This window comes from Temnothorax americanus, unplaced genomic scaffold (assembly GCF_048541705.1).
Source record: "Temnothorax americanus isolate GAGA-0224 unplaced genomic scaffold, ASM4854170v1 Scaffold6, whole genome shotgun sequence".
NCBI classification, from domain to species: domain Eukaryota; kingdom Metazoa; phylum Arthropoda; class Insecta; order Hymenoptera; family Formicidae; genus Temnothorax; species Temnothorax americanus.
Genome location: NW_027509751.1, coordinates 2,000,588 through 2,025,814, shown reverse-complemented (window position 1 = coordinate 2,025,814; position 25,227 = coordinate 2,000,588). Strand labels below are relative to the sequence as shown.

The following is a 25,227-nucleotide window of genomic DNA, read 5'->3' as shown; positions in this document are numbered from 1 at the left end:
ATGAGCTAATATTTACGCCAGTGTGATGCTTTTTAATAAAATTTAATGGAAAACGCTCATTAAAACTTGTTGAGAAATTATAACTTTCGACTATATTGATCCAATAAAAAGTTTACTCTGCTGCAAAATACTCATCGTGAGTTTGCGCGCGTGCCTCGCAACAAAGTTTTTGCAGCGAAGTACATCGACCATGTGCAATGCAATATCTTTCGTAACGTATTTACATATTCGTTAAAATATAGCTCCGAACGTTATCTCTAGAAAATGAATATCAATATAAACAGTGCCTCAGTAAAAATATTCTAATAAAATATTTTTGCATGTTCCGTAGAAGAAAAACGCGGTCGAAAGAATTTAATTATAAGAATATGCGTTTAGCTCTTTGAACTTTCTGAATATTTTGTACTCCGTACATAAAACTGTAAATATTTACCGAGATTTTCGCCGCCCCAAACATCCATCTGAGTATCGTATTTGCCGAGTTTCTCGAAATACGCTTTGTTGATGACAAACAGTCCGCCAGCAATCATAGGGGTCCTAATGGCTTGTGTCGGATCCTTTTGTCTCGCTTGTCGTTCCGCCTGGCTGAGATATTCCCATTTAAAGACCAAACTCCAATCGAAACCACCTCGGAGATCGGCGGAAGCTCCTAGAAACGAGATAATATTGTCTCGAGTCGCTTATATATTTGAAATTATTTACAACATAGAAGAATAGACCGAAATAATCCTGTCCTTCGTCAGTAATAACTAACAAAAATGATTGTTCAGTTCGACCCAACTGGCCACATTTATTAAATCGTAATCTTCACAACGATTCGACCATTTTGTTCCCTTTTCAAGTGTAATCTAAGTCATAAAAGTAAAAATGTAGCTATTCTATACAAAACATCTTACTATTTTAGTCGTTTGCCTAGAAATTCATCTAAAAGATAAAATATAGATTTTTACTACAGACATGCAATTTTAAAGAATATCGAATTTTATCACTGACACTCACCGATATATTGAAAAGTATCCATACTGATTACATCGATCACAGGACACACCACTCTCGACGGATCCTCGGCCACCCTTTCCAAGAGTGGTTCGAGCCAGTCGGCGTTGCACTCGCAGTGCGAATCCAAAAACGTTAGCACACTTGCGGTAGCTGCATCCGCGCCGCGGACACGCGATCTCATTAGGCCCTCTCTCTTCTCGTTTCTGATCACACGAACTTTGTGGATTCGCGATAACTCCTCGCCGTCCTCGGCTGCAAACAAATCAACATTTTTAATTTTACGTCGATTAAACTTATTTTATTTTAAATACTCCATTGCGAGACATTACATTTACCGCTTTGAAAATTCTTATTTGTAATTTACTATATCTTCAATATTATATATCCATTCTCAATCAAAAGGCACCATAATAATTTTTGTTAAGAAAATACAAACTCCAGATTGAGCGTATAAGTTTAAATTTCAAGATTATAATTTAATGCCATTCTGAGCGGTAAATAACGTCATAAATGACGAACTAGCCGTGGGTCATCAACCTTTTAATAGTATTAAACGCAATATTAAATGTAACATTAAACACAATTTTCCGTAATTGAATATACATATAATTAGCATTTTAATTACACTAAATTCCATTAAATATTATATGCAGTATTCTCCTCATAGCGGCTTGATCCCCGCGAGTAATTCATCATTCCTAATTCTATAATATAGATATATCAGATTTTATTACAGATTATTTTATATTATATTTTTTATGCATTATAAATTGACTAAAAAGCAGAATTTTTAAATTTCTTGGAAGGAAAGTAATATTACGTTTTTCGAAAATTCAAACTAATACATAAACTAGTACATAAAACTACTTACGATGGTCGCTAAAATCGTCCACCAAAATAATTTCCTTGATTAGATGTTCGGGACTTCTGTTCAGAACACTAAAAGCAAAGCAAAAACTTTTAATTTAAAGTTAAATATTAATCTTCTCACATATTTAATAATACTGCTATTCTTTTACTATTTACTATATTTTTTTATTATTTTAGAACTTCAAAAATTTTATACATAATAAATTAAATAAAGGATAACAATTATACGTAGATAAAATTATACTGTATTAATTTTTTCTTTTTTTATTTCTACCTCATTAATTATTTATTACATGCATCTTACTATTAATTAGGGTAATATTTTAAATATTACTATTGACGTAAGATCATTTTTTAATGTAATACTTTTCTTTCTCTCTATTCAATTTAAAAGCTCAATACGCCTGAATCCTATCATTCATTTCTATATAAACTTTTCCAGTCGATTAATGTCGAATAAACTGAGATTAAGAGAGAAGAACAGAAGCTTCGGGGATTGTCCTATTGAATCTTTTATCAAAGTTTCAAGGACTTTGTGCACCACTTGTCCCTTGTTTGAACGTTCTCGTATTGCCCCGTTCCTTTATTCTCGTAAGTTTAGTTTAAAAGGATTATAGCAAATAATTAGGGCTCTCTCCACTAATTAAAACTCTCTCATATTGATGGAAAAAGTTCACCTTTACGGTCATTTCTTAAATTAAAATCCTGAATGTCAACTATTTTATCAATAATCGTATCCATAAAATATTTTGTTCTATAAATTTCTTCTCCGTTGGTTAAGATATCGTTAACTGTTAAGATATCATCTTAACTTTTGGGAAAAAAACAAGATTTAAAATCGCGAAGAATTTCACGCTCCACATCAAGACGGTGGTGAAGTGCGGTCTCGTCGTGGTAATTAAGACTTCCTTTTAATTTCATCGAGTCGACGTGATACGGCCCGATATATTTTCCTGACGCCGCGCCGCCATGTTACGGAGTTAAATAAATTTTCCGACTCTTGCCTGCTTCCTTCTTCCGGTTCGACGAGAGAACTTCGAGCAACTTTTGCACGGAGGCTACCTCCGGCGAGTAATGTGGATCCTCGTACTTTCCTTTCCTCGGCATGACGTCGCGTAGTAAAAAATGCTTTAATTAATACGAGGACGCTTTATGAGAAAATGTAATGATTTATGTCTCCGGATAGACGATAAATGATACCGGTAAAATGGACAGAATCATGTTAAAAGCATGAAAAAACAAGTAGAAACCTGCACATTGCTTCCTCATAATTTTTAAGTGCGGGCAAGTAAAAACTTGCACATTGCTTCCTCATAATTTTTAAGTATGCAAATTATAAATTTGAACATTGCTTCCTCATAATTTTTAAGTATGCAAATTATAAATTTGAACATTGCTTAATCAACATTTTATTTCGCTCATAAAGCTTTCTCTAATGAGGAAGCCTGTTTTATTTATGCATAATTATTAGTAGATATTTATTAATTTGGCTTCTTCATAGAGGAAGCTTTATGAACAAAATAAAATGTTGATTAAGCAATGTGCAAATTTATAATTTGCATACTTAAAAATGGTGAGAAAGTAATGTTCAAATTTATAATTTGCATACTTAACAATTATGAGAATTAAGTAATTGCCAAAATTGAAAAAGCGATAAAGTTGGAAGATCCAAACATAGCTGAGTGAAAACTAGTAAAGCCATAGACCTCTAGAACAATTTACTATTCTTTTTTGCACTTCGCTTATTCATTATTACCTACGTAAAAAAATGTGAGATGTTTAAAAAAAATATGCGTTATAAATGCAAGTTGCATGAAATTAATTTTTATATTATCAATCAAAATAAAGATTTTGATATTTCTTTATATTCTTCATTTCAGAAAATAAAACAATTTAAATTTTTTCACATATCTGATTATCGTTTATATATTGAAGATATTTCTCGATTCTCTCTCGAATTCTTCGGTTCGTCACGTCCGTGTGTACGAGCGCATAATAAGTGCGAGGAATAAAACGATGGAACGACGATTAGAAAATTCCATTGCATGCTTTCCATCGCTATCGCCCACTTCCGGCTCGAATTGAGAATCCTCTCGCGCTTCTCGCAACCCGTTGATGCATCGAGAATTGAAGATCGCCGTGGTGCACATATACTATCTACGATCGCGTGAGAATTTGCCCCCATTGGCAATTACTCTGCGTTTGAGAATTTGATCGCACGAATACCTACATATTTAATACATACTTTTGCGAAATTTACTAATCCTCCTTTTTGTACATATTTCTTTTCTTTTCTTTTATACTTTTATAATTTGAGACAAAAGAAATAAATGTATACAATCTCTTTGTCTATTTATATACAAAATTATTTATAATATATATTCTTTATATAATACTTTTCTATATATATATATATATATATATATATATATATATAATATTATATATATAAATCTATATATTTATAAAATGCTTAAGAAAAAGCTCGAAAAATGATAGATTTAAATATCAATCATAATTGTTTTGCATTTTATGTAAAGTCAAATTATTTCTAATTTACCTGACGACAGTTCTGAGTAGCGTAGACCGTGCCTCATTGTGGAAAGTAATTATAACGGAAGTCGGTGGCAAATCCTGTCTCCATTGTTTCATCCTACACCTGTATAACGAGAAAACAGCATAATTATAATGGTTGCCTAGATATCGTGAATAAACGTATGGATATGCATGGTTTAGATGTAAATTAAGATTAATGAATGGATAATAAGACTATCTAACGGTATCTGTATTGTGTTAGCTTAATGTAATGCTATTCTATATAATCTTGCAATAAAAATTTATTAAGTACAGATAATAGTAAACACAAACGCAATTATGGATCGCGTGTAAAAATAAAAACAGGTTTGCCAGATTAAAATTTATATAAAAATCTGCAATTTAGATTAACAATATATTGTAATCGAACAAATGGCGAAACTAGCATTCCCGTTATCGCGAGACATATTTTTTTCAATGCAATATTGGATTCAGCAATTTCGTTTCAAACTGCTTCAGTAAACCGATGTTTTTGCGTGCTAACGCGCTCTCATCGATTTGTTCTACAAAATTGTCATTCAATATGGTTAACGACAGATAACACGTCGCATTAGTTTCAATATTGGCCATTCGATCGATGCAATAAGTTATCAGTAAATATTGGTTGCTTATCACTGTTTTCACATGCATTCAATAGTTTCACGCACACAATCCTAGATGATCTATTTTAAGACAATCAACCAGATGCTCTTTAACTGCAATGCATTCGCCAACAAAAATCTCTTTCGTTCAAAAAGCACAATATTTAGGCCAAATTATTAAAATTTGCTTTAAAAACTATTTTTATGCCCGATATTAAAATAATGATTGGCTAATATACACGTAAAATATTTTTTAAATATATTTTTATTTTTATTAATCGTAATTTAAAGCAGGTATATGAAAATACGATACAAACATGCCTGAAAAATACTGGAATTTTATATTTGCTTTAATTTATTGCTACTTTTATGTTACTTTTATTGCTACTATTATCTGTTATGATCATATAATAATAAAAATAGATGAAAAAGATTTAAATGATAATATTCGTGGATTTAAGAAGTAGCCTAACCGCCAGAAGTTGCGCTTAAGCAGAAGAAAAAAAAGAGGATAGAGAAAGAACTAAAAGGACGATCCCATTTGAGGCACTGAGCTGGCACGCAGAGAGGGTACATAAACGCGGCCAGACGACCAGAACGATCCCAATATGTCAGCCCCTCTTTGCCGAGATAAACTCGCGGGACGTGCGTTGAATGCAGTTACCTCGGCGCATAGGTGCGCGAATGCACTTTTTCGCGCTGTCGCGCGTCAAACGAGATCGCGAAAAATTGTCGCCGCCGCCGCCGCCGCCGTGTGCGAGACATCCCCGCTGGATAAGAAGATGACCGGTGAACATGTGACTGCGATTTATTCGTCCCCGAAGCGAGTCGGATACGGGGTTTTCGAGATGAAACAAAACGTGACACTCTGCGTATTGCGAGTAAAAATACATGATCCTCGCGTATTTCTCACGTGCGTAAATATAAGATGAGATTAAGACTGTGTTTTTTCAGATATAAATTGTTTTATCAATCTTAATTAGCGCAATATAGATCATTTTCATTGTAATTTAATTAATCATGTTTAACAATTAATTATTGCAACATGCCGTCTGTTGTCAATTATCACTTTACCGAACTATAATACAAGCCGGTTTGTTTCATCGTTATACTTTTATTCGTGTTTAATCAAGCGACTCGAGTAACGGACAAGTTCAGTAATGAGTAATTTAGATATTCATCACCATGTTTATCCTCTTTTCGACACCTCCGCTTCGTCGCGTCGCCTCGCTCCCCGAGGCGGTGCCCGAATCGACAAATTAATTCCGGGGGACCATAATTTCACATTAAAGTCGGCTAGTCTCCACGGCGGCGACATGTTTGCCGGCAACAAAATTGCGCGCGCGAGCCTTAAAGCGACTCCGGCAGATGAGACGGATCATCCGGACGGTTTAATTCGAAACTTCAATTTAGGATCCGCTCCGCGCCGCTATCCGCTAAAGTGGATAACGCGCGGCCAGTCTGTGCGATTCCATTGAACGCTCGATCGCATATACGATGTTTCACGAGCACATATGTATGTACATGCGCTTGCGCGGATTGACCATTGCCAGAGAATGTGTCCTACAAGATAGAGACAGATATAGAGAGATAGATACAGAGATAGAGAGATAGATAGGGAGAAAGAGAGAGCGAGAGAGAGAAAAGAAGAAGATAAAATACATCTGTGAAAGCAGTATACAGAGTGTTGCAATTAAAATAAATCGATATCCTCATTATCCTCTAAATTAAATTATCAAACTAGAGTATCCAATATTATCGGATTTTCCAGATAAATTTATGATGCACTTTTCAAAATGTTTCATATTTGAAACATAAGCGTGTTGAGATTATTTTCGTTGGAAACTAGAATCTATTTGAGTATGAGTACATAAATTTGTGTTATTCTTTATTCTAAATTCTAGCTCTACAAAACAAGATACGTACCTAATAAATTTTTACCACGAAAATTGTAAAACATAACTACGATTTATCTTTATACTCGAGAATCTATTACAGTGCTTATACGGATGCCTGTTGGGCGAGGGCGTAAAGAAGAGACGTTCGAGGATGAAAAAAGTGCATAAAGGACATAAAACGGAATTAGGATGTAACATTTCGGTGCTCCGTGAAAATAGCCTTTCTCCCCCGAGAAGCCTCCGTATCGTGGGCTCGCGCGAACTTGCGAAACAGGATATTAAATTTTTAATCCATCACCGAAGTCGAGCGAGAACGGATATTCCGGAGCAAGAAAATTAACACTAGAAACACGACAATTGGGTTTTTGCTTCCAATTCGATTCAAGTGATTATTTTGAGTGTGTTATTTTTATCGTAATCCTTTTCTCTCGAGAAACAGTTGCATATTAATCCTAAATATAAAGAAAAATATCAAAATATTGGAAAATAGTACAAGATATTATTTAAAACCCTCGGTATAAGTACAATACTATATTACTTATAATGTAACATCAAAATAGTTACTCTCAGAACAAATTATGGAGACCAATGAAAAGACAGCTGTATAATCAAGCGTCTGAAATTGTAATATTTCTAAACAAAATCGTTAAATTAAATTTCATGACTTCCGTCTGGTATGAACACAATCGAATTGCACGTTATTCAACATTTATTATTGGGACGATATAAATTATATCAGGCGAAATAGAAAACGTTGTGCTGACTGATTACAGCAATTGAGGCAAATACGTAATCTATTCCCAATGCCGCGAATCATAGATGAAGACATGGAATATGAAATGCTACATATGCAATCTTACATATGAGCGTCGCAAGTCCAGGGAATTTTTCATCATCCTTTCTCATCGTCCGTTACAAACTCCGCTGATTCCATCGCAAATTTGACGCGTCACATTTACAGACTTTTTTTTTTAATACGTTAGATAAAAGGGACGACACGTTAATCACGCGTGATTTTGTGTCGCATTGCACTGAGCGGCTTGGCGAATGCGCAAATCGCGTTAGCGCCAAAAATCATGTTACTCCTGGACAATGCGCGCTCTCGAATCGTGTTTTGTCCGCGCGCCGGGCGTTAATTTCGGAAAATGCAAAAAGCATTCCCGTGCTAGCTGCGAGAGAGTGCGTTGCCCGCGCGTTGCCGACACCGGGATTGCATCCTATGAAATCAGAGTGCATCGTGCCCTGGTTTACAGATCTGTTTGGTGTCACGAAAAACAAGGAGATGTAGGAGAAAGAGGAGAGGTGGTACGCCGCACAAAGTTTCAGACGTATACGATACATTGTTGTTGGCTACAGTTTTAACGCCGCTCCTAATGGATTACACACGTCTTACGGGCAGCGTAAAATGACAAACATTTTATACAGCTGCTCGCAAGAAAACACACACATACTCCTTTTTCTGATTACACTTTGTACAATGAGTTCCCCGCGAAGAAGTGCGAGTCATATTGAGAGAGAAGGAAATGAAACGAGAGCAAAAGAAACACGTCGAAAAGGGAATGATCCATTAATGATATTTCTTTAACGTCCTTAGCGTTTTCTCGGTTTGTTTTGCCTCGTGCGCGCGAGTGCGCGACAATGATTTCTAAAAGCGTCAAATATAGGTCCCCCACGGTTTCCGGGCTCCATATGTCTCGATTCTTTCGACGTATTGAAGACAACGCTGATTGCTTTTCCATTTGCGGGTGACGGGGCTCGAAATGCGCGCGGCGGTAACTCCCGCGGGTGCGAAACGCCCGAAGCTAACGAGAGCTGCTCGTCGTCGTTCTCTGTCACGGGAGACCACTCCTGCATTGTACGACACGGATTGCGCCGGTACGCAAATATTATTTTAACGAAGTTACGGAGCTATCGAACCCATCGGCGGTCCGGTGACGCGAGTGTTAGTATATCGATTTTCTCTTTTGTTCGCTATGAATGACCCGGTACAGCGGCCTGTTTTTTAAAACGCAGACGCACTTACGAGAAAACAGACGATTTTTGGAAACATTGGATAGCAAAATAAGAGACATGTATTCTTTTTTTTTACATGCATATTTTATTTGTATATAACTTTTATGAGTTGGAAAAACACTCGACGCCAACATGTGTGACGTATGTATGTACATACACAAAAATGTTTTAAACGCTTTTATACATTTTTTAAATATAGTCTTTTTTTCTTTTCGTTTTAAAAAAACTTTACAGAAAACATGTAACACGGCTTAACTTTCGCGTTTCGAATCGGATGTACAGACTTAGGGATAATGATAAAAAATGCGATAATTATAAAATAATCCAGCAAATGCGTGATCTAGCCTTGGATAAACAATAGCAGAAATTTTCAATTTGCTGTTTGCGAAACGATATTGCAATTTTACGAGACATATTCGAGCTGACATAAAGATAAATCGGTGACACAAAATAAAACAATATAATATTGAATCTGGGTACTTAATCAGAATTCGGCAACGAGCGTATATCATTTAATTGAGCGTGATAGCGTCGATACGTGTCAATTCGCATAGTAGTGTCGTTAACGCGATCGGAATAATACGAGCGGAAGGGATTAATTTGCAGCAACCGACCAGTCGTTTAAATTCATGTATCAGATTATACGAGTTCGAGACTTGGACGCGCAAACGCGCGCGCGCAAAACGAGTATAAGCGCAATCATTTTGGTGGTAATTGAATGTTTAATCACCACTGCGTAAATGTGTATGCCTCGCCAGGTGCCACAATAATCGATTTCCGTTGGTAATTACGAAAGTTTGGGCATGCACCTCGATACCCGTAAATGACTACGTAATTTAAAAGAACGGCTTTGCACCGTAAAAATGCGGATTTGTCGTTGCCAATTAACTTTACATATGAGTACAACGAATCATAATTACCCCAGCGAACGCGTAACTCTGCTTTATATATATATTACCGCGTGCCCAACCATTCACGTCGAAACCAACGAGTCACGTTTGCGCATATGCTGTGTAACCGCATATTTTGTATCAACAGATTGTGCTCGTAATTGTTTTTTAAGTAATCAAGTTTCCCGTAACGTGGTTTTTCCAATTTTTGCGATACATGTTGTGTCAAAAAGTGGATTTCACAAAAGCCTCTTAATACAGAAAGTTGTTATCGTATTTCAAAACCGTATTTATATTATATATCGCGACATTTTGTATAACATATGTATAGATTCTCTTCGACACTTATTGTGAATTTTTATTATTTTATTGTTTATTACTTGTCTACAATACACGTCGGTTAATCCGTTCTTCATCAAATTATATACACGATCGTTATTTAGGAAGCTTTTTATTTTGCGGCAAATTTACCCTTCATTTCTCTTGTGTGCGTAGTCACTCTAATGCTGGATTAGAGCGCACATTTTAGCTGACGGAGGGTCATAAATTTCACCGGTTTTATCGAGGAAAATTTAGAGACACTATAAAACCTCGTCGAACGCAAACGTATGCATATATGCGAATATATATCGGCACGGTGAGTTTAGTAGCACATTAATCTGTCTGCGATATTCGAGACATTTAGACCTGTGGCAGCTCAGGACTTTAAAGAAGCCCTCAATTGTTTGCAAAAATCTTTTTCCCTCCATTCCCTTGTATAAACCCAATGTTTCTCCATCTCTTTCCCTTTTTATATACATATATATAGAGTATTAAAATATCTAGATTTATAATGTGGCGACAAAGAAGGGTAAAAATATTAGTAAGTAATCAATCAGCTAAATTAAATTGTAATCTTATTTGTTGCGTTATTATAGTATGTGTGATTTACGATCGCTTGTAACTCCTGTCTTCCCTGGTTGCGATAACATGACCGCGTAAAAACCCAATCCACTCAGTTTTCATTAAGAATTCATTGGAACATCGATCTTTCTCACGGCTCCACGGATGCAGCCAAATTGATCTGGCGAACGTAAATATAAATGCAATAGGGTTCAACACTCTGATCTACATACTCTTTTTCTCACATAATTGGATTTTAATTTTTTACTAAAACAAATTTTTTAAATGTGACTGCGAAGCATTTTTCATAACATTGTCAATAAAATAAGAGTTTTCGACAAAATAAAATATAATAAAATAACAAAATGGTCATTTTATATATATGTAACTAAACAAATTTAATGTATAAAACAGCAAATGCAGAATAAGATGTCCTTTTTCGCATAAGCGATTACATAATCAAATCGGGTATTCCACATTCGCATTTGCACAGGAAATGATTAATTAACGACGGAATTGAACGAGACAGATCCGAGAAATCGCTTAATGAAGTTGCGCGCGCGCGGAGGAGCATCGTATTGCTCTCGGTTCGCCGAATTGGCTGGTAAAGCGATACGAGCCGTCCTTAAACCTGTCCATCCGAACGCGCTGGTATCATTATTCAAGTCCTGCCCGGGATAGGTGCTCCCCGGGAAGGCTCCGCGAGAAGAAGAGGAAGGTGCAGGTGGATGCGAGACACAACTAGGTTCCGGAGTCACTACTCTCCTCTAGATCCTCTAGACCAGCTATACTACCGCGGTTTCACGAAGGAACTCAAAACTTCCCTCGTTCTGGTCGCCGTGGAACTAGCTACTTAAGGTAACGGAAGTTCCGGCGGACGATCCTCGAAGGATCAACACGATCTAACTTTCCGACCGGCGGAATGTACCGCGTATTACACGAGGAGTGGGAGAGTATGGGCAGCGTATTTCGTGAGTAATTGTGCAATTTTTTTTTCATGTTTCAGCTCTGATCTTCAAATTACTTGCGGTTTTGTGCGGTATGAAAAAGCCTAGCTTCGAGTGAGAAGATTGTCCCAATTAGAGAAATCACGCAATGTATTGCCGGCGTGTGATTAACGTCAAACAACGTACTCTATTTCGAGAAGAAAAAATTCAATACTTTTATACACACCAGCAGAGAGAAGTCTGTAGAATTATACATCACGTTACGTTATAAGAAATAAATCATTACCTTTGAGGAGAGTGGATTATAAATCAGTCAATTTAGCAGTATAAGTGGACGCCCAAGTTTTTTTGCCGGAAGTAATTTATCTTCGAATAAATCATAAAAAGATCCAGTTGAAATCCAGGAGAATGATAGATGTTATTTTTATATTTCAGGTTTTTATCGCCTCGAAAGAATAATTCATCTCGCAAAAATAAGCTTTCCGCTCTTAATAAAAAAAAAGTGACTAATCATGCTTTACACTTGAGAAAGAGTAAGACGCTTATCGATCAAGACGTAGTCGATTAACCAAATTATTAAGGTTACATCTAGTGGCAAATTATACATCTGTCGTTACACTTTTCATCGCTTTTTATCGCTTCCAGTGGTGTAGGTATATTAGCATCTGGCTCACGGAGAAATGAGCGTGTGATCGCGTCAAAACTGGTCGAGTCAAGAATAACGGGCCGACCTGCTGAGCATCCGGAGCGTCGTTGAGCAATACGCAAATGCTCTCTTTCTCCCGGTAAGTGCATCCTTTCTCTAGCAAGCTTGGAGGGTAATCGCATTTTCTCCTTCGGGACACGGAGGAAAGCGGTAGAGGCGGCGCAACATTAGCAAACGGACAAATCGATGGATTAAGGTCGGTCCCCTGGCGGTGATGATCGGTGCATTAGAAACCTTAGAGTTTCGCTCTTGCCTTTCGCGCTATCCATCTCCTTCCACGTGTCTCTCTTTGTCTTACTCTCTTGCTGTCCTATGCTGGCCTCACTTCTTTCCAATTACGACGTATGAGCTCTCTCGGCGAGCATAGTAGCCTATTACGGGCAACCGAGTCACGAATCGAGTTATTGATGGCCCATCAATTATATATCTCCAATTAAAATAGCTCCTTTCGAACCCTTTTCACTTACAGTGTTCGAGCAGTACTCGAATAAGGATAATCATTTTGGTTATTCCACGCAGTAAAGTATATTAGTTATTTACGAAAACTTTTTCTTCCATTTGTAACAATCGTGTAACGTAAAAGTTTTAAAGAACAAAGAAAAGGGGGAAAAACAATTTTGACGTTTAACACTCTTAATGGATAATTAGCATCGGCTAGATCTTCATTGATATCGACATGCAAAATAATATGTCCATCAACGCAAACAAATTAACGGATAACAATTCTATACTGAAAAGATTGACATAGTGTAGCATTGTGCTAGATCGGGCGTCAAGTCACGCGGGACAACATATCTCGGGAATCGGAAAACGTGGCTTTCCATCATTCACCCGTCCAACTAGCCGCGACACGCGCGCACGGCCAGAGCACGCACATTTATCTCCGCCCCCGTTGTTAAAGCGCGCGTTCTCCGCGCGAGTGGCAAAATAACCGGGCCGGGGCCGAGCTCGAAAAAGAGTGTGCGACGGTGGTCCATTGTTATTCACGGATATCCGCGGCGAGAACGCACGACGCAGATAAAAGAAGAGCCGGAAACTACATACGGGCTCTGTGCGCCTAGCTCCGTATTCCACCGCTCCGGACGATGGCTCTCGATGGATTATAAATTGCCGGCCAAGAGCGCCGTGAATTACGGCCGGCCCGAGTGCGCGGTCGCCAACTTTTCGTGCGGCCGCGCGATTTACGACGCCGTTTTCGCGGTAACGTTTTAAGTGTTCTCCAAAAACGCGAGAGGCTGCGAGGGAGTGTATGTGCGTTTGCATCTCTTTGCGTTTTTAGCAGGGGAGAAAGACATTGGGTTACGAAACGTTTTCTTGATAACTTCTAGAAGGACCGAATGAAACTCTCTCTCTTATCGCGGAAATCGCGGTGATCATCGGATGTTAGAAGGTTTACTTACTTGGGCAACATAAATTCGCCAATCTCCCGGCGAAGTTTTCTGACTGCAGCACGTTTGAACACTTCCGCATTTCCGCAATTGTCAGCGGCCGATGCTATCGGAAGCAAACTGCCCTTACGGCATTCGAGCTTCCGGCTCGTTCTTACGGCGAGTACGCGACTATACCTCTCTCTAGCGCGATTTCGCAGCTTCCTGCAGTTTGGTGCACGACCGAAACTTGGTGGTTCACGCGAACGAGCGCGAGTGTGCGAGAGAGAGCAGTCGGGGCAAACTTTTCTCTTAGTCACGGATCAGCTCGTGTGCACGTAGAACGGCTTGGACGACCCTTAATCCACATGAGTAACACACACGAATATCGATTTCCGCGGACCCCCGTAAATGCCCCCCCGTAAGAGCAACATCCAGGAACTTGCGTGGTCGGTAAGTGCTCCATTCGACGACGACGGCTACTAAATCGAATTAGGGATACGCTTGTTCGCGCAAGGAGTACGCTAGCCGACTAAGCCTGACACACAGTGTCGTATGACTTGTTCCTGCGTAAATATCTCGCAGAAACAAATAAGCGAATATGTATACGCAGAGAGCTTCGGCCGTATCCCTTTTGTTGAATTTGTTATTAGTTCGAAAAGGGTATCTCGTTCATGGTATGTAAATTTGATCATGTATCTTCGCGCAACGGTACTCCGTTCACATTTTTCGAAACTTCGCGTATATTCCCGAATATTTCGGCGGAATATTTCACAATAATGGTATTTTAGGATAATGTATGCATGATGTTAATTATTTCTACACTTTTATACAGGATTTTGTGTCGCAAAAAGACAAATACCATTTCGCGTGGTCGAGAAGTCTCGTTTTTTTGCGACGTAACGTGTAAAAGGGCACGTAACTATTTTATTATATTATTACTTAGCGATAAGCAGAATAGGAGAAGTTAGTTATCGCAGATTATCCTCTAAATATACTCGCGATGTTATGCAAATTACTGAACCCTCCCGGCAAACTCCCAGGCGCCAAGTTATAGGCTTCCGTCTTCCATTCCCAAGCGCACCCCGCTGTATCCACATACGTCTTTGTATATCCACACGCTTATATACACATTTACCATCCCGAACTCCTTTATTCTGTGTAACTTTCATGTTCTCGTTCACAAGTCAAGATAGCTGCAGAATGTATACATCGCCATTATTTATTAATTAGTAAGTAAACGTATATATATATATAATGTTAATAGATGTGGATGTGGGGTAATCCTTCAGTGAACGCGTGAAAATTTGAAACGTAAAAGAGTGCGTGTAAATCACACCTCATTATTTATGCTATAAATGTTAAACCAATAATTAATATTTTTTGCTTTCTGTTTAATATTGTTGACTGTTGCACGTATCTTCAATAATCGGTTTTGTATTAAAACGAGTTCGGAGCACTCATTTTTTACAAGCTGTTGTGAGAGGGATGTAAAATACATCCTACGCGCGCACAATGGAGAGTTAATTCAATATCATATTTTTCACCTATTCATTTGAAATCCAGTACACGATTTGGCTACAATAAATACGTAATATTTTTGCGAACGCAATGACACGATTTTAAGGGCAGAATGGAGTTATTGCAGACTGGTATTCATACGCTATTTGCATACATTATTTCCATCCAGCGACAAAATTCCGCCCGGAAGATCCCTCTCAGCGACAGTTCGAGATCACCGTAGAAAATATCCGGTTTCGCTTTATTATTCTTTATCCCGCTAGAAAATACCTGGATCTTCTATTTTCGCGTGACAGCAGCGCCGCGCTGCAAACAGCCTTCCGCAGCCCGAGAATGCCCTTGGGAGAAATGGCAACATGAAACTACCCTATTAACATTTTTTCGGTATAATACTGCTGGAATAACCGGGAAAGCTTTCGCGGCTTTAAATTTCTGGAATAGCCCGTAATAAGAAAAAGGAAAGAGAGACAAAGACCCAAGACGTATATCATCTTTTCTCATATGGATTGACGTTAATTGTATGCTGAATGCATACATGTAATTTCAAATTCATCTCACGATCGATTGTTTCCGTTCCCGGAATCATTGATATGCAATTTTCCTGTTTTTTTTTCACGACTCGCGGAGCTTTTCATAGATCCATCATCGTGTAATTAAATGCAGGGTCATTATTGTTCACGAAGGGTATTTTACCATGCATATGCAGATGTTTTGCGACGATATTTATTTGAAGTATGGTCAACATTATCGTTCAAAGCAAGTAAATAGCGAGCTATTTTTCCAGAATTTTCACGGCATTATTTGTGACGAATATTTTCCGCTGTAGCACCGAGCGTAAAGCTATGGAAACGCGCGGGGAAATTGGCCGAAGGCTCCGGTTTCTCGTTGTTACGTACATACAGCGCGATAAACAAAAGAATAGCGCGCGCCGGCGTCACTGTGCCGGAAATATATGCTTAAAGGAAGAAGGTCGGGGGCGCCTATACGAACGAGAAGAAAGAAGAGAGAGAGAGAGAGAGAGAGAGAGAGAGAGAGAGAGAGAGAGAGAGAGAGAGAGAGAGAGCGCACGCGAAAGAGAAAAGAAGGGGTGTCTCTATGGGATTCTGGTGTGGCGAAAGTAATGCGGCTATAAGTTACACGTCCTCCTCCTTGGTTTTCGCATTCATGACGTGGCCTTGGATACGAGCGAAATATAGGCTTCCTCTCGCTCACCCCCTCGTTGTCGCTCATCGTTTCCGCATGTTTGTTTGCCCCCTCCGTCGCCGCGATTTAACGCGGATTTCTCCGTCTCGCGTCAAAGCTTACGACGAGATTTATTAAATTGATATGTCCCTTTTCGCGCGTTTACGCGCGTTACCCGATTTGCGAGATCGTTAAACATTCTAGCAGCGACGACACAGTCGTTTAATTTAACGCTAATCTTGGCACTTAGCTAAATCTCTATGCTATACATCGCGTATAAAAATACACGAGTATAAATGGTTTGTGACGTCAAACGTAGTTCAGATGTGTAGAAAGTCTTACCGCCAATTTTTACTTGTTTTCGACTATTTTTTGGGATATTAGTTTGAAATGTTTGTACTACTGATGAACATGGAACAAAGAAAATGCAAAACGGTCGGCCGAGAGATCAAGATTTTCGAGGAACGACATGAATTTTTAAGCGTCAGAAATATGATTTGACTGGTCTTTGGTGAACAACCTTGTCAGGAATGCCGTGGGACCGCTTTGTCAAAGTCAATATGACATCGAGGACACAGTCAACTGACCCGCGCAATTCGACGGAGTCGTATAAACTGCTTGATTTAACGCCACTTTGTCAGATTGCTGCCGAAAGCTGCCAATTAAAATCCGATCTGTGAAAGTGAGATCGTGAATACGAAATTAAAAATCCGCGAAAGTGCGATCGCGAATACGAATACGAAATTAAAAATCTATTTTTATATACCTAAGAAGATTTTGATATAAATAATCGGCTTATCTGCTTTCCGATTGGCATATAATCGTGACGTACTTGTTACAGATGACGAGCATTAGAATGCCTGGTACAATCATACTTCGTTCGATCCTACAATAGATTCAGATTATATATCGGATATACAGCGTAACACGTGACTTATACTCCCATTTGCGGCGCTGGAATAGGTAATAAAAATGCCAGCTGCAGTCGACATAAATTTGTTTGGCTTCAGCTATGCATCGAGATGGGGTGTATTAATACTACGAGTAATTTCGGGTCTCCTATTATAATGCGCTCTCATTTTTGTAACTATGATACATTTCATATATTACGATATTTGTGTTTGGCGAATTTGCTGCAAATTTACAAGTTTATATGTTTTTAAGCTGCGGTCGTACATTTACAGCGGAATTTAAACTACTCTACGCTGTGAGATTTTTGCGAATAATTTTCAGCAAATCAAATTTTATCAATTCTAAATTTAGACAATATTGTCGATTATTCCATCTGTTCGGTCGAATCAATGCTATGTTAAGCTCTCTACTGTCTAAAAATTGTTATATAATTGTACATGTTTGTCTATCTCTGAAATTATTAATCTAAAGATTAATTAGTTCAAGAATTGAATTCCGCCTTCTCAGCGGCCGAGTTCGAGTTGTTGGCTCACATTGTGATCGAAAACGGTACTTCGCAGAGATCGAGAACGATCATTAGTTATGGCTGTATAGGAGCGGGTCAACATTTGACTTGGCAGAATTGAGTTGCTGCCGCGGCAGGTCAGAAACTTTTGTTTAACAAGAATAAGGAATTTTGATTGTTTCCTCGCCAGTGTTATTTACGAACAAAAGTTAATTCCGTGTGAATTTCGTGTTAGATTTTTATTTTACATTGGATACAGCAATAACACGGCAAGCTTCTGAATTATTTTACGTTAATTTTACAGATCAAATATTTAAACAAAATATAACAATAACCAACTGATAAACAACAACGACTAGCAACAAAATTGGAATAAAATCGTTGTTTACACCTCGTTGAAAGATTCAATTGGTATGTCCGCGCGATAATTGCTTTGGGTGAAATTGTTATCCACTCGGCAAAAGAAGTAAAGATATATGATATATGATATACTGTTCATTGTTTTCCGCGTGTAATTTAAGTGTGCACCCGTGAACATATTGTTATAATAAACAATATCTGTTTGAAATTAATGTTTTGTTCATGATCAGTTAATTGGTTTATTATTATTATATAAGCTCCACATAAAGTGAGCTTATATAATATATATAAATATGATATCAAAATAGAAAGCTTCGATGAGAATATAGTCGTATTTTCTGCAATCGTAACCAGAATTCTGCTAATAATTGATATTATTTGTAATACGGTATTATCAAGATCAGTATATTTTTATATTGAAATAAAATACAATATATATTTTTCAAAACTTATTTCATAAATTTGTTTTTTTTTAATGTAGAATTTATAATATGAATTTTGCACTTTTTGGCATTATATATGCTTTATTTGGAAATTTCATCATTTGATGAAAACTGCAGTCGGTGCGGTCTTCGTGATATTACAAAATGCAACCAATTCGGAATATGTTGGAAAATTGCATCATACGTTCGTGACAATGCGATAGGGATAATTTCACGTCAATATGGATTGTTCGGATTTCTCCCAGCGGGAATTTCGTATTGTTATAGCCGCACGAGAGAGAAATAATTTAATCTCTTGCACCGTTCGCGTCCCTATTGGAAATGGCTAAAAACTAATTTCTAATAAAAATTATCTGCTAAATTCTTTCTTCTTTCTCTGAATGTAAATATATATATATGAAATCCATGAATAAAGAGAAATGCGAGTTTCAAGAGACCATTTATGTAAATGATGCCGATACTCCGTTCTCCGGGTAGAGTAGCGCGACGCGGTAAATTATGCAAATAAGAAAAAGCGATTTCAAGTTGGTACGCTGGTCTGTGCATCGCATCGCATCGTATATATTGCCTATCCGTCATCGGCTGTAACCGGGTGTGTCCGCACCGTCGACAATGCTCGTCCGGCGCGTAACCGTGCAAAACTCGAAAACTTCGTTTTTGCTCGAATACACGTTTGATGGTGCCGGCGCTACCGAATTTGTTCGTCCTTTAATCTCGTTAAGCCGGATTTATTGGCCAGCATCGGTACACGGTACAATTGTCAAATTACTCTCGCACGGTTTTAACGCCTTTTAACAATCTCGTCATCAAAGTTATAGTCTTTATAGCTCTCTCCAAATATAACCGAATCAGTACATTAATCTAGAAACGCACGCGACAAAAAAAAATAAAGTTTTATAAGATTGTAAAATATAAAGTCTAATCTTTGGAAGCATTATTTGCATGTATCTCGAGTAAATTCGAATCGGTGGAGATTCAGTAATATCCATGCGGCTGCTATTTCATTTTGATACTTAAGTATATCGTATATTTCTTATAACGTGGCAAATCTGCAAGGTCGCCAACGATAAAGTGTTGACAAGTAGTTATTTTTTCCCGCGATTAAGTACTTACAATTAGTTTCGCAATTTCAATTTTCAATTCACGCTCGCGGCGTCGAGATAGCGCGGCGCCGACCCATATAGGAAAATGTAAATAAACCCGGTTGCAGAGCGCCTTTTTTCTTCTCTCGTCACAACCCTACTCCTTTCCCTTTCCCGCCTGTAATCCAGCGAAAGGATTGCATCCGCTTATGGCTCGTCGCAGTGGCATTTCTATTTTCTCCGCAATTTCGGGGTAGCCACGGATGAAAGATAAAGAGAGAAAGGATAGAAGGAGAGAACAACGAGCGGTCGTTGCGCTGGCCAGGCGGAGAAATTGAAAATCTAATTTCGTATAAGTTTTGAGAGAGAGATGTTGTTTCATCTCCCCGGGTGTCCTCCTTTAAGCTCGTAATTTCCGCAAAGCTGCCACAATTGTGCCCTTCCGGCCGCGCTCGTTTTTCCCATTTCGCCGCCTCATTCTTGTCTCCTTACGTATTTCACCTCGTTCGCCCGGCCGCCGCCGCTGCGATATCGTCTGGATTTAAACATAAAGAACCGCCGCGAACATTACATTAATTATACGAACGAACTGCGGGGGATACACAGTGTGACTTTTATTGCATCGTTGCGACGATGCTCGTCGAGTCCAAGAGAAAGAAGACATCACCGAGCTCTGTGTATAGAGAATAGTAATGCGTGTCGCTGAATTTCTTTCCCAACAACTTCTTATCCATTGCTTCTCATCATTTAAATTAACCCATTTATTTGTCCCATAATGTATATACGCAACGTATTGCGTATACATTGTGCGAATCTATTTATACTTTTACCCTTTTGCCCCAGAATAAATCGATTGATCGCTTTCAGTACGCAACTAGATGTGTATGTGATCCATCAGATCACATTACTGTTTTAGAATCAAAAATCATCGATGAAAGTTTCACGTTGATGCTGATATTGCGACGCAAAATGGAATAAATCTCTCATCATGGCATATAATTATATATAATGATGAATGAATATAATGATCCCTTTTCAAACGTAATACGTGTCATTAGCAATAAGTTGATAATCTTCGCATATTAGGTACTCTAATACTCCAACGGCGAGTAAGTGTGATATATGATGATGTATCACGTGATATTTGACGTCTCCTCGTTGGACCGATTTGAGAATCGACGAAAAAAAAGATTCATCTCGTATTGATTGATGCCCGCGTAGTTACGCTCGCCGTAAAATTTGCAGTGGAATTATAACCTCGGAGATTACGGAGCCATCAGTCAAATTTACTCCACACGTTTCCTACATATCGTATAACGAAATATCAAGCGCTTTCTAGACGGGAAAGCATTTTACGAGGAACGCGTGCAGTTCGTCTCGCCCGGCGGAAGTTCATGCCACGTATTCCCACTAAAACGAGAGGATGAAGCAAAAAGATCCTCGAAATCGACGAGATAGAGTCGTGACCGGGGGGTGGACGACGGAGCGCAGTCGGCGGAATAAGAGATGCAACTCTCTTTTACCGGATCTCACGTGGAGGTCCTTACGTGAGGGAAGATTGAGTCACGTTGAGGACGCGAAGCGAGATCGAGATAAATGAGAATCGCCCGCCGAGAGATCGGCGCGTTAAGAGGACACGCGGTACATAGATAACGTGCACACGTGAGAAACTTTCCCTCGGTTCAGCGGGAAGTGCATCGGTGCGCATAGGCGCGTCTGTTGAAGAACGTATACCGAACAAAATTTTTAAATAACGAAGTTTCCTTAAACTGCGTCTAAAACTTGTTAGGAAAAAATTTATCTAGATACGATATACTCAATTTTCAATTTTATTTTCAGAATCTTTATATGCATGGAAACAAGCAGAATATTGTACTGTGATCTTAAGTGCTATTAACGATTTTGTTATAATTTTTGTAGAATTTACATATAAGGTAATTTTGATATTTATACTATTTTATGTTATTTTTGCATTGGTTTCCGCAAAGATTCACATCGATCTTGTTTCCATCGTGGGAATGGAGAACGGCGCGTGTTCTCGGTTAATTGCGCGCGAGAGGAATAAGATCCTGAATTTGATGTGTAATAATTATGGGCGATTTACCGTGCATCGTGCATCGAGTTCGGTATAATCTTCCTCTGTAATTAAAGAGTGCGGGAGTGACGAGAAAGAGAAACGGTACGCCGTTATCTAATTGCGCCAAGAAAATGTCGGACTTAGCATTTAGCAACCGTGGCTTAACGTATACAAATCGTGTTTCTCGATTGTGACTAAACAACCACAAAGATCTTGCGTGTCGGACGCGTGCATAAAAAATAAATAATAATTTAAGTTTTACAAAAGCAAATTCTCATTGCGTATTGATCAGTAATTTTCATGCGTGATAGATTTTGTTTAAAACAATAATTAAATCTTAATAGAAAAATGGAATAATAAACATCGCCAAAGTTAATAAACTTAACAGCAATTTTTATACTTGTGTACAATAAAAATACTTATTACTTGTGCAATATATAATTATATACCTACAGGTACTTCGTTTATATAGTGTATTTCTACAAGATCTATTTAATTAAGGCTAAAGTGAGCAATATATGTATTATATAGTATGAATTAGAATATCTCTATGTTCAAGCAACGTGTATAACGAATCATAATTCTCCATGCTCACGATGGGCGACAATGAAGAGTGGTTTATCGCGACCCGTGTATAAATTTTCGGTCGATAATCCGCAAGGCGGCTACGACTACGCTTAAATTATATTCATCTTGTGCAAGCCGAAAACTTTTCTCAATTATAACTTCGTCGCCATAAAGGCGCGGCGCGATCGCGCCCGCGGCTTCCGTCGTTCCGGCGCGGTTGTTGAATCGGCATTTCGAGCTGCCGGGCCACGAAATTTATTCAAAGCGGCCGGCAAAAAGCGCGTTTAGCGGTTCTTAATGCGAAACAAAGTACCTCGTCCCGTGCAACCAGAAATCGTCCGTCCTCCGTGCAAGCGACTCGACCGGATCTTAAAGATTACCGTGCGAGAAGACGACGGAATAATTGAGCCGCGCAACCTTTTTTCTTCCGTGCAAGTTTTTTACGACGGCGATATAGCGGGACAGGCTCTCCCGAGAAAATTAAAGTCGTTGCATGGCGAAGAGAGTGGAGAACGAGGAAAAAGTAAATTGCATCGGAGGGAGCAGAGTTTATATACTTGTAACGTGTGTGTATGCGGTGTATTCAATACATTAATGTAACATGACTCGGGCGCGTGCAGTGATGTATTCAAATATTAAACAATGCGCTTTAATATTAACGATTTAAACAAATATACTAAAAAAAACAGAAAAAAACTTCTTTAAAACAACAAATGCATTAAATTTCTCAAGTCAGAAAGACTATCGCTTTTCAATTAATTTTATTTTAAAAAAAGATGACTGATTTCATCTCAAATCAGATATTTATATCGAATAAACTCGATATCATCGAATAAATCTCTTATTTTTTGCTTATCGATACTTGATTTTTAAAAAATCTGGTGTAACTGATATCAAAATTCCGCAAGCTGCAGAAACAAATCGAATCTGCAAGTTGCGAAAGCGGCGGGTTAATGGTTAATATCGCGCGCAAAAAAAAATGAAGGCCACACTGTGAATTATCGGCGAGAAAGTAATCTCTTGTATAATTACGAAAGGGGCATTAATTGGACCGCATAATCGTTTTTCATCGCTTTCACTCCAGTGTCGTGTGTTCTCGTTTCTCGTGTTATGGAAGAATTCCGGTATATACATATATATGGAAAGAAAGGTTGGTGTCATCTGACTATATTTCTCTCCCTCTCTCGCTCTCTCTCTATCTTTCGGAGATAAAAAAAAGTGAAAAATGCGGAAGGGAAAGGGTGACGAGGCTTGAAAAAAACGGTCGTTATAACACGAAGTGGCAGCTGCGCGCGTTTAAGTATTCACACGACCGGCCCTACCGGCGCGAGCATAGCTGCTGAAAAAAAGGGCCGGAAAAACGACGAGCAACTTTTTGATTTTAATATAAAAGCGGTTTATGTATTATTCAGCAGAAACCGAACTGTAGCATCGAGCAATCCAGCTTGGACTCAGAAAGGATGGCAGGAGACGGCTATTTTGTGGTTGCATGAAGGAGGGGGAAAAAAATTAGAGCGCCGCACCCTAGGAAGTTCTCTCGTGCAGAAACGATTAATTAGCGCTAATTGACCGGCCGAATTTAAGTCGAGGTCTTTTTCTGCCCCACCCGCAATCGATGGCTCATCCTGAATAAAGAAGACCGCGCCGTTATGAGTCCGATAATTATCGTGGCGAAAGTGCGATTTAAAGTTCTTCCACTGACTGTGATTTCGTTGTAAATTACCGATTCACCCCGAAGACAGCGCCGTAATCTTTCGAGTTGTAAACGTAATGACACAAATGGAAAAACTTCTGCTTGCAAGCATTAGTGAGAGAGTATATAGGCGGAAAGGCCGTTTTATAGTGTCTTTTAAAGAATTTGGTAAATATTTCTAAGATCTTTTTATTTCTTTACCTTAAGTTTCTTTAAATAACGTTTTCGTCTAAAAAGCCAAAGATTTATTAGTGAATTTTTAATGAAATGTCGATTCCTTTATTCGACCTTTTAATGGTTTAGCGCCTGTGCCATGCTTGGAATAATAATTAAAATAATATAGAATCGAATGCTTTGGGATTGTACAAATCCAAAATAAAATCAAGTTGTTCATAGAAGCGTATCGGCAAATATCCGTCGCGAATGTTACTGTGATTCCACGGATTTCAATCATTAAATACGTGATCCGCTGAGCTCTTTCGGTGGATCGATTTGATTCATCACAGTGTTTAATGCATGAGTATACTGAAAGTACCACAACCATCCTGTAATAGGTGTGATCATTAACTGTTGTTTCCCGTAAATGTTAATGCTGCGGTACATATATATATATATATATATATATATCGGTACATATGTATATATATATATATATATATATATATATATATATATATATATATATAGATATATGGTATTAAAAGGTAGCGTGATGGTTATTTCATGCGTATATATAATTGAGCGCTCTCTCTTTTCTTTCTGTCAATCTGAAATGCGTGAATCGATTTTTAATTATCTTAAATTAAGAACTTCCAACATAATGTACTTAAGTATAATATTTTTAATATGTATAGGTCGAAATTACTGTTTTATATATGTCATTTCTCTAAAATTAATAGACATTAATTTCAACGAGTCCTACTTGATATTTTTGCTTAAAAAGTCGCTTTGAATTAATCAAAAGTCGGATCTAAATGCTGCCAAAATAGAACGTTTTGAGACATTCTACATATATGTATATCATTACATTTCACAGCAACCACGAGTCGTGCAAAAGCTATTAAAATTTATTCTAATCTATTGGTATCACGCAAAACAGCCGCTTCATCGAATCGACGGCGGGGAAAGATCGCGTTA

The 25,227-nt window shown here is 38.2% G+C and overlaps 1 protein-coding gene across 3 annotated transcripts in view; it reads right to left on the bottom strand.

The window, feature by feature from the left end:
- The window catches only part of Pgant2 (polypeptide N-acetylgalactosaminyltransferase 2), a 191,559-nt gene that overhangs the window by 4,058 nt on the left and 162,274 nt on the right, over positions 1 to 25,227 (bottom strand). For all 3 annotated transcript variants that reach the window (XM_077419932.1, XM_077419933.1, XM_077419931.1), the window contains exons 4-7: positions 4,430 to 4,528; positions 1,871 to 1,938; positions 1,000 to 1,251; positions 434 to 649 (exon numbers count right to left, since the gene is read on the bottom strand). In XM_077419932.1, coding sequence (XP_077276058.1) covers positions 434 to 649; positions 1,000 to 1,251; positions 1,871 to 1,938; positions 4,430 to 4,528 — 635 coding nt within the window. The remainder of the gene's footprint in view (positions 1 to 433; positions 650 to 999; positions 1,252 to 1,870; positions 1,939 to 4,429; positions 4,529 to 25,227) is intronic.